Source organism: Cucurbita maxima, unplaced genomic scaffold (assembly GCF_002738345.1).
Source record: "Cucurbita maxima cultivar Rimu unplaced genomic scaffold, Cmax_1.0 Cma_Scf00032, whole genome shotgun sequence".
NCBI classification, from domain to species: domain Eukaryota; kingdom Viridiplantae; phylum Streptophyta; class Magnoliopsida; order Cucurbitales; family Cucurbitaceae; genus Cucurbita; species Cucurbita maxima.
The window spans coordinates 102,248-113,045 of NW_019272048.1; the positions used below are offsets into that span (position 1 = coordinate 102,248).

The 10,798-nt window shown below is 36.3% G+C and overlaps 2 protein-coding genes across 2 annotated transcripts; one reads left to right on the forward strand and one right to left on the reverse strand.

Annotated features, from left to right (window-relative positions):
- Nucleotides 1-143: 143 nt before the first annotated feature.
- LOC111466923 (guanine nucleotide-binding protein subunit gamma 2-like) lies at nucleotides 144-2,919 on the reverse strand. Its single transcript, XM_023111611.1, has 4 exons — nucleotides 2,596-2,919; nucleotides 869-921; nucleotides 677-721; nucleotides 144-599 (listed from the first exon to the last, which is right to left on the reverse strand). The coding sequence occupies exons 1-4, from the start codon at nucleotides 2,716-2,718 to the stop codon at nucleotides 515-517; spliced, it is 306 nt and encodes a 101-aa protein (XP_022967379.1). The 5' UTR covers nucleotides 2,719-2,919; the 3' UTR covers nucleotides 144-514.
- A 2,211-nt stretch (nucleotides 2,920-5,130) lies between these two features.
- On the forward strand, nucleotides 5,131-9,239 carry LOC111466918 (2-methyl-6-phytyl-1,4-hydroquinone methyltransferase, chloroplastic-like). The gene is made up of 3 exons (XM_023111602.1): nucleotides 5,131-6,005; nucleotides 7,635-7,941; nucleotides 8,879-9,239. The coding sequence occupies exons 1-3, from the start codon at nucleotides 5,461-5,463 to the stop codon at nucleotides 9,032-9,034; spliced, it is 1,008 nt and encodes a 335-aa protein (XP_022967370.1). The 5' UTR covers nucleotides 5,131-5,460; the 3' UTR covers nucleotides 9,035-9,239.
- Nucleotides 9,240-10,798: the final 1,559 nt, after the last annotated feature.

The following is a 10,798-nucleotide window of genomic DNA, read 5'->3' on the forward strand; positions in this document are numbered from 1 at the left end:
GTAATTTATCCCACTTATTTTAATACCCTAAAAGGTAAAAGAAGGTTTCATTCGGCTGGTAGCCGATAGGGCAGCCCAATTATACAATTACCTACATTTCAATAATTCTCCTCTCCCCTTCTATTCCCTTATTTTCTTTTTTCTATTAAATATTTAATTCATTCATACCTCTGTAACTGTATCCATACTAAAAAAGAAAAGAAAACGCATCTAGTTATGGGACATCAGGACGAAGGCCCAAATGAAGCAAGCCGACCCCACTTATAATGGGACTGGGCTGGGATTGTCCTTAGCCCATTGGGCGGATTTGCAAGAAGAGAACTTTACAGATATCAGCGAGCTGCAGGGGTTGGTCTTTCCAACAAGCCAATCTACAAGTTCTGTCCCAAGCAGAGTGGAAAATTAATACCCTAATAGTACTGATCAATAATCACCAAACTAAACTATCCTTTGTTATGGTGCCCATATATCTCAGACATCTTCCAAGTTTAAAGAGAACACAAGTGTGAGTTGTCTAGAGAATCCTGCAGCTGCACTCTGGCGTGCTTGGGGATCCTTCAAACCAGCGATCCAATACGGGATTTACAACACCATTCGGGCTGTACACAAATTAAGCTGATAAAAAAGTGGATCCAGAATCCAGATGGGATGAGGGAGAGTGTTGTGTAGAACTTACACTGGCAAAAGTGGGTCTGATTTGGTTTCGACACCGGAAAGCAAGCTGAGAGCATGAAGAAAGATCAGGATTCAACTTCTTTTGAAATGTAGAAATGAAAAGTTCAGTTCTTCCTTCTATTCCTCGTGCAAATCCAAATGCACAGCACCAGATATGTAAGGTAAAAAGAATAAGAAGGATTACTCGACTTACTCCTTGCATATAGATGAGATGTTTCCCATTTTCTCAACTTCATCCAACTCTTCCTGGACGGGGTTACAGAAAGAAGAAATCATTTATAATTCAGTAATCATCTCAATACTGAAAGGGAAAATATCAAAGCAAAGGAGAGGAATCATGACTTGTTCCCAGCATCTTGTTTAGTGATGATACAAAGGTCTAATATATGGCACGAAGGGACACATAAAAACTGTGAAAAGACTGTTAATTCTAGAGCCTCTCCAAATATAATAACTGGCAACCTTAGCTCCAAGAACTGTAGGTATGCAAAAAGTATACAGCTACCTCAAATAGGCCGCTTTATTCACAATCTGTGAGATCTCCAATCAGTTAGAGAGGGGAATGAAATATACATTATAAGGGTGTGGAAACCTTCCCAATGGACGTGTTTTAAAACTTTGAGAGGAAGCCCAAAGTGGACAATATCTGCTAGCGGGGGGGCTTGGGCTGTTCCAAATGGTATCAGAGTCGAACACCGAGCAGTGTGCCAGTGAGGACGCTGGGCCTCAAGGGGGGTGGATTGTGAGATCCCACATCGATTGGAGAGGTGAACGAAGTATTCCTTATTAGGGTGTGGAAACCTCTCTCTCTAGTGGATGCTTTTTAAAACCTTGAGGGAAGCCCGGAAGGGAAACCCAAAAAGTACAACATCTGTTAGTGGTGGGCTCGAGTTGTTACAAATCAATGACAATACAAGCACATAAAGAAGATCTCAAAACCTTGAGAGAAAGCCCGAAAGGAAAAAAAATCCAAAGAAGACAATATCTCTTAGCGGTGAGCTTGAGCTATTATGCAATCAATGACAATACAAGCACATAGAGAAGATTTCTAACGGTTTCTGTCCATCCCGGTAAATATATGGGAATCAAAGTCAAGAGTACCCTTCTGATGAAGCAATTAGCACATCTTAGATCCACAGATAACAGATTGTACATGGTAATACTAGAAGGAAAACGTGAAATGACGAGAAACAAGAGTAACTTCGTATAAGAAACTCCCATGTTTTGTAACTTAACTTGAAAACAAACTAAACCATCACTATAACAAGAAAGTTAGCTGCTGACAACAATGTGACATGGATAGCTATACTTATTTGATTCCCATGGTCCCGATGATATTGATGATTCCACTGTCTCCTTTGATTTCTCCCATGAAGTTTTCTTATAGTAGACAACAAAAGATCATAGTTGAGTTGAAGCACCCTAATTGGAGAGCTGAACTCTGGTTACATATTCTCTCGTGAAACATCGTCCAATACAATTTTCAACAGTTTGATCTCAAGCAAGACTACTCCAAATTCATCACAAGTCACATTGAAGTGCTAACTTAGATTCAAATGTTCCAGTCAAGAATCAAGGTCGTGCGATACTTTGCAGTTGGAACACAGTTTATAATCCGAAGGGAAATCACAATATAGCTTACTAGTGAACAATTTATCGCACGATCTTGGTCAAAATTTTGAAACCTCTAAACAGAATGTCCATTGCTTCAGTTTGTGAGAATCTAAGGGATAGCAAACAAGCCTAATTTCTCTTCTGTCCCGCCTTACTCTTTTTACTATTATTGTATCATTTTCTATAAAACGAGCCTTCATTCGAAGATCAACAACAGGAAAATGATTGAACTATCGGAGAAATTGGAGAAATGCTCAAAACAAACAGGAAACAAGTGAAATTTAGAGGGAAGAGGTGAACAAAAACCTGCAAGTATTTGAGTTCTTGTTCAAGACGCTTGAGCTCCGCGAGAATGCGATGCTTTCCTCCGACGGTTCCGACTCCAACTGTAGCCTCGGGAACGAGCTGTCCATCCATAGACGACGCCATTACCGTAAACCAAAACGGAGCTTCGCAATCCACAGTCTACACTCCCTGTTTCTATAGTTCCATAGAGGAAGCAAAACTGAATTGAAGAGCTCATAAACCTACGAAAATCTCATTCCACAAGAAACAAAGGGAGATCCAAAAACTTGATGAGCTAATGAGCAAATAAATCGAGATTTTGCTGTTCTTCTGTTTCTGGTTTCCGTTTTAAGTTTCTTACAATTCCCACGCATCAAAGAATTTTTGTATTGTTTTAATATAAAAAATAAAGCAAATATGCTTTATTTATGACTCTTTTTTCTATTTTTTGATCCGAAAAAGTATTATAAATTTCAAATAAAATTCTGGCAGAAATTGTGGACGGAGAGCTAAAAGGGAAATGAGCATAGGTATAGAAGCAATTTGATAATGATAATAAAAATACATTCCTTTTGTAAATAATATATTAAAAAATATTATAAATCTTCATTTAAGATATAAAGTTTGTTATAAAATATATTTTATATAACTGTAATTAGTTATATTTTTCTCTTGTCTCTATAAATTGGTTAGCCGTATATTTTGGTGAGGATGGTTGAGAGTGGGTCTCATTACATAGATTAAGAAATGATCATGAGTTTATAAATAAATGAATACATTTTCATTAGTATGAGACATTATGGGGAAGTCTAAAGCAAAGCCACGCGAGCTTCCACTCAAAGTGGACGATATCATAACATTGTGGAGATCCGTGATTCCTAACATGGTATAGAGTCATGCTCTAAACTTAGTTGTGTTAGGTTATGAATAAATAGGTATGTATAGTAAAAAGTTATATGAGTAAATAGTTATATATATTAGAGGGTTATATTTGTTGTTAAAACTAAATATAGTAAGCTAAACCATATATATCCCCTATTTTCTCTATTCTCTATTTACATACTTGAAGTCATCAATATAAATTCTTTAGTCAGAGTTCTCCTTGCATTTTCTCTATCCTGTTCTTTGTGTTCATCTAGATCAAGTGTGTGTGTTGTTGTGCGATTCTAACAACTGGTATCAAAGTTAGGTGGAAGTCACCACGATCTGTGAAGATGAAAAATTCAAAGATTGGAATTGAGAAGTTCTATGGATCCGATTTTAGTTTCTGGAAGATGCAGATTGAAGATTATCTATACCAGAAAGATCTTCACGAACCCCTGTTGGGAGTAATGCTGGATACCATGACCACGAAGCAGTGGAAGCTCAAGGATCGAAAAGCCTTAGGGCTGATCCAACACGAAGAGATTATTTATAGAGATAGTCAGAGTGTCATACAGTTGGTGAGGAACCCGGTCTATCATTTAAAAATAAAACACTGAAGGCGATACCATTTCACTTGCAGGTTAGTGGAAGATGGTGATGTGTTTTGAGAAGATAGAGGGTGCAAAGAATACATCAAACATGTTGACAAAATGTGTTAATGTTGGAATATTGAGGTTATGCAAAATCTCAATTGGTATGGTGCAGTGAAGATATTCATGATCGTTTGAGAATGAAATTCTTAGTTGACTGGATCAGTCTCCAAGTGGGAGAATTGTTAGGTCATGAGTCTGATTATTTAGAGCTGAGTCAACCGTTATACATAGTAAAACTATATTTGATAAATGACATAGAAAGTAAATTGTCATAAATAGTAAATAACTATGTATAGTAAAAAGTTATATTTACATATAGTAAAGCTATATATGGTAAATAGTTATATATAGTAGATGGTAATATTTGGATATAATAAGCTAAACCATACATATATATATATATATATATATGCCCTCGGGCATAACTTTGAAAATGTACTGTATTCTCTCTTAATTACATACTTGAAGTCATAAATATAAATTCTTTAGCTAGATTTCTCATCGCATTTTCTCTATCCTGTTCTTTGTGTTCATCTAGATCAAGTGTGTGCGTTGTTGTGCGATCCTAACAAGTTATGACAATAGAATTCTCAAATATTGAACAAAGGGTGTACTTTGTTCGAGAGCCTTGCCCTAAACTTAGCCATGACAATAGAATTCTCAAATATCGAACAAAGGGTGTACTTTGTTCGAGGAAAGGAGCGAGTCTCACATTGTCTAATTTAGGGAATGATCATGACTTTGTTCGAGGGCTCTAGGGCTCTAGAGAAAGGAGTGAGTCCCAAGTTGGCTAATAATTAATGAAAATTGGACCTTCGATCCTATTTTTGTTCCTCATTCTTAAAAATGGTATATTTGAAGACTCTGACACCGAGATCCCAATAGTACGATAAAAATTCATAAATGGTTTTAAAATTTTAAATTATATATAATTTTTCGAAATGGACAAATTTGCAATTTACCACTTGTATCTTTGAAGACTAAAGAACCGAGTCGTTTTGTAAATAGAAAACTGTGTAAAAGAGGGAATCTGCGCCACACAATTGATCGGCTCACGAGTGGCATTCGTGTTAACTCTTTCCATTCCACACATTCCACCCTCCCTCTACTGTCCGCCTCACTCTGCCCGCTGTTCATGCCGTAGCCGTAACCTCTACGTTCCCATTGGCCGCACCATTGACATTATCGACCCTCTCAGCTCAAGCTTCTGCATGCGCCAACACTACCAAATCACTTCCACTCCCTTTCAGATCACTACGGATAAACTAGTCGATTTTCATCGTTGGGTTTCTTCATAATTTCTGAACTTATCCACTCCTTTCGTCAATTTCACTATCTCTGCCTTGTGGTTTGTTTTTCCCTTTAAATCATGGCTTCCGCAATGCTCAGTGGAGCTGAATGCCTCAAGATCACCAGAGAATTGGGGTTTTCCGCTTCCAATCTCCACGGCAGGAATTTCCCCAAATTAGGTTTAGTTTCCAGTTTTCGGTGTTCCAAGGCCGTGTCCATGGCGCCTAAGTGCAGTGTTTCTGCTTCGCGGCCGGCTTCTCAGCCTAGGTTTATTCAACACAAGAAAGAGGCATTTTGGTTTTATAGGTTCCTCTCGATTGTGTACGACCACGTCATAAACCCTGGGCATTGGACTGAGGACATGAGGGATGAAGCTCTTGAGCCGGCGGATCTCAGCGACAGAAATATGAATGTGGTGGATGTTGGTGGTGGCACTGGATTCACCACTTTAGGGATAGTGAAGCATGTGGATGCCAAAAATGTAACCATTCTGGATCAGTCGCCTCATCAGCTTGCCAAGGCTAAGCAGAAAGAGGCCTTGAAAGACTGCAAAATTATTGAAGGGGATGCTGAGGATCTTCCATTTCCTACTGATTATGCTGATAGATATGTGTCTGCTGGAAGGTGTGCTGCTCAAACTCTTCTCTAGCATTTTTTGTGCATGTTCTTTGGTAATGTATATTTATTTATGTTGATTTACTAGTTTGAACTGAAGTATGGGGTGTCCCGTTTTAAGTGAATCACTTTAAAACAAGATCAAATTTAGAATATATTTATCTATAATCTTGCATTGCCATGTCAAGAAGGTAGAAATCAAGACACTTCATCGTGGTATGATATTGTCCACTTTGAACCTAAGCTCTCATGGCTTTACTTTTGGTTTCCCCAAGGGGCCTCATACCAATAGAGATATATTCTTTACTTATAAACTCATGATCAACCCCTTAGTTAGTCGATGTGGGACACCTTTCCCAACGATCCTCCTCTCAAACAAAGTTCACCATAGAGCCTCCTCTGAGGTCTATCGAGCCCCTTGATCAGCCTCTCCTTAATCAAGGCTTGACTCCTTTTCTCTGGAGCCCTCGAACAAAGTACACCCTTTGTTCGACACTTAAGGATTCTATTGACATGGCTAAATTAAAGACATGACTCTGATACCATGTTAGAAATCACGACTCTCCACAATGGTATGATATTGTCCACTTTGAGCATAAGCTCTCATGGCTTTACTTTTGGTTTCCTCAAAAGACCTCATACTAATGGAGATGTATTCCTTACTTATAAACTCATGATCAACCCCTTAATTAGTCGATGTGGGACACCTCTCCCAACGATCCTCCTCTCAAACAAAGTTCACCATTGAGCCTCCTCTGAGGCCTATGGAGCCCCTTGATCAGCCTCCCCTTAATTGAGGTTTAACTCCTTTTCTCTGGAGCTCTCGAACAAAGTACACCCTTTGTTCGACACTTAAGGGTTCTATTGACATGGCTAAGTTAAGGACATGACTCTGATACCATGTTAGAAATCACAACTCTCAACAATGGTATGATATTGTCCACTTTGAGCATAAGCTCTTATGGCTTTACTTTTGGTTTCCCTAAAAGGCCTTGATATGAACCAAGAGACATCAATCATACAATATGCTTCAATGAAGATGTCAAGAAAATATTGTTGAAATTATTAAAAGATATTTCAATTCATGCCACATTGAAGAAGAATGAAGTTTCATGTTTTGAATTTTAGGTGGATTACAATTTAGAGTAATTTAGAGTTAATGTACTTCATTAATGTATTTTAAGACTTTTAATTTACTTTAGGTTACAATAACATAATGGTTAATTAAGGCCATTAAGTATGAATGTTACAACTCTTGGAATGTCTTTGGTAGTTTCATTTTGAGGCTATATAAAGCATGATCGATCTTGCTTGTGGAGTGATTCAAATCTCAAACAATGCTTTTGCCTTGAGATATTCGATCAACAAGGTAATCCGAATCTTACTCTCCTTGTAGTGATTCTTTATCTTATCAGGCCTCATACCATTGGAGATGTGTTCCTTACTTATAAACCCATGATCAACCCCGTAATTAGTCGATGTAGGATACCCCTCCCAACACAAGATTTAAAAAGTGGGTCATTCTCACTCATCTTTTCAACGCTAATTTAGCTAGAGGAATCTGCAATTGTGAGAGATCAAGAGAGGGAGATATGTTTATTGGTATCTCTGATCTTGTTTTGTGATTTCTCTGCTCAGTATTGAATATTGGCCAGACCCACAGCGCGGCATCAAGGAAGCATATAGGATCCTAAAGCTTGGAGGAAAAGCATGCTTGATTGGTCCAGTGTACCCAACGTTTTGGTTATCTCGTTTCTTTGCAGATGTGTGGATGCTTTTCCCAAAGGAAGAGGAGTATATCCAGTGGTTCAAAAATGCTGGATTTACTGACGTCCAATTGAAAAGGATTGGTCCAAAATGGTATCGAGGAGTTCGTCGCCACGGTCTAATAATGGGATGTTCTGTGACTGGTGTGAAACCATCCTCCGGCGACTCTCCTTTGCAGGTAATTTTTTTCACCATTTTCGACCTATGTTATGTTAGGAATTACGATTCTCCACGATAGTATGATATTGTCCACTTTGAACATAAACTCTCATGGTTTTGCTTTTGATTTTCCCAAAAGGTCTCATATAGATGTTTTCCTTACTTATAAATCCATGATCAACTTCTTAATTAGCCGATGTGGGACTCTTCTTCCAACAATTCTCAACAATCCTCCCCTCGAACAAAGTACATCATAGAGCCTCCCCTTAATTGAGGTTCGACTCCTTCTCTGGAGCCCTCAAACAAAGTATACCATTTGTTCGATACTTGAGTCACTTTTAACTACACTTTCGAGAGTCTCAACTTCTTTGTTCGACATCTGAGGATTCCATTGACATGGCTAAGTTAAGGGCATGGCTCTGATACCATGTTAGGAATCACGAACCTCCACAATAGTATGATATATTGTCCCCCTTGAGCATAAGCTCTCATGACTTTACGTTTGGTTTTCCTAAAAGACCTCATATCAATGGAGATATATTTCTTACTTATAAACTCACGATCAATCTCTTAATTAATCGACGTGAGACTCCTCTTCCAACAATCCTCAACAATTAGAACATAGTGATGCTGCTCCAAGACTTCTTCACATGGGTTCTTTTGTATCTTTGCTAAGATGCATCTGCAAAAACAACCAGAACAATGATGAATTATCACATGGGTTCGGTTCTTGGAAATCAAGACTTCGAATATGAACACTCAGTCCGACCCACTAACAATTCCGAATGGCTGAACATGTGCAAAAACCAAGTACATGATTATCATGCAGAATCAGTTCTTTGAAAATCATGACATGGAACATGTACACTCGGTGTAGGTAGCCACAAACAATTATGAACACAATGATCATCTGCAGTGTGAAATCTGTAACTATCTCATAATGTATTTGTTTGCAGCTTGGGCCGAAGGAAGAGGACGTGTCAAAACCCGTAAATCCATTCATGTTCCTGGTTCGCTTCCTTCTGGGAGCCATGGCAGCTACATACTATGTGCTGGTTCCCATATACATGTGGATCAAAGATCAGATTGTTCCAAAGGGTCAGCCAATCTGAGCTGGGAAGAAGGACTCAAAGCTGATATCCATTCTACTCTTGCAGGTGCAATTTTAGTTTTCTTGTTGTAGCACTCTTTGTTTCTTGCTGCTTGTTTTTTGTACATTGTTAACGAATTGAATACCCATCAGAAATGTGTATGATTCCGATTCAAACTTTTCTTGGAATCAGAGAACTTCCGTAGGACCAATCCCTTCAAATTAAAGCCCTTTATGTCATGTTATGGTCAGAGTGACTTCGGGATCAGGCTTAAAATATTGATGGACAAATTTATAAAAAATTTGTAAAAATAAATTTGAATTAATAATGAAGTTATGTTTTGTATAAGGACTAGATTTTTGTTAATTTTTACGTGTATTTGTGAGAGGTATCGATTAATTCTTAATATTGAGCTCGCTTTTGGAGCTGCAATCTTGTTTGGGAGTGTCAAAATATATACGACTTCTAAGAACGATATGATATAAATTCAAGGTATATCTCTCTCGAGTCGTGTCGAGGAAGGTAAGGAGGACGGCATTTATCGTTTTGGTTGAAATATGGACTTATAGTCTCTATATATTCATGCCCACCCTTTCACCTTCCTATATTTGGGCTTTTTTTGTGTTTTTTTGTTATTAAGTCGATGGTCAGCTTCTTGAATTCATCTCTGGATATATTGCCTGGACCACTCCTTGTTATATTTTCAAATTATTCAACTAAATAAAACTTTTAATTTTTTTTTATTATCTATTTTACTTTATTATTCTAATATTAAGTTTATGTTAGGTTTTTTAATTTTAAAAAAAAACATTTTAATAGGTTTCTTTAACTTTCATTTAAAAAAAATATATTAACACGCTATGACTTATTAATATAAAATTGTAAACTTAGAGACCATCTTTAATAATTTTAAAAAGGATTATTTTTGTCAATATTAATGGTAAATATTAACCTCAATATTAAGAGGTCAAGATTCAGTTGTCACTTTCATTATTACTATCTTTTTCTAATTATTTTCCTTTTTCTTTTCTTTGAAATTAAAAAAAAAAAACAAATAATTAAAATAATTAAAATATTATTATTTACGAAAAAAATAGTAAATTATGTTGCTTAATTTTTCCATTTTTATGAATCATATATGAGCTTTATTTATTTTAAAAAAATTGGTTGAAAGTAAAGCTCATTAATAATCTTATAGATGAAATTTCATGACTAGTCGCCAAAAGTCAAACATATAATTTAATTTTTTATTTTTATAATTATTGACTTTATATCAACTAATTAATTTACAATGACTGAGCATTAATTAGTGGTGGAAATGATATCTATATTACCAAACTAATCTCGATTCAAATTACATTAAATCTAATATATATATATACCCAACTATTTTTTCATAGATCATTTATTTATTTTTTCTTTAGATTTTTAAATAATTCATTAATTTTTTTATTCCTCAATGCTCTAGCATTTCACCTATTTCTCCATTTTTTAAAATTCCTTTTTTATATAAACAAAAAAAAAAACTCTCATTTTTTTTAATATTTTCAAATATAAATATTAAAAAAATTTCAACCGTTGATTCGAGATAAGTTTAATCAAATCCGATTGGAATTTATTTAAATAAAATGTCATCAACTTTCCCAGAGCGTTTAATTAAATTAATAGGTCCGATTTGGTTGACCCCAAGAAACTGGGTGTGAAACCCGCCATTATCTCTATAGCACGCGCTTGATTTTTTTTTTTTTTTTTTTTTTTTTCTAGAAATTTTCTCGTTCAAAGAGG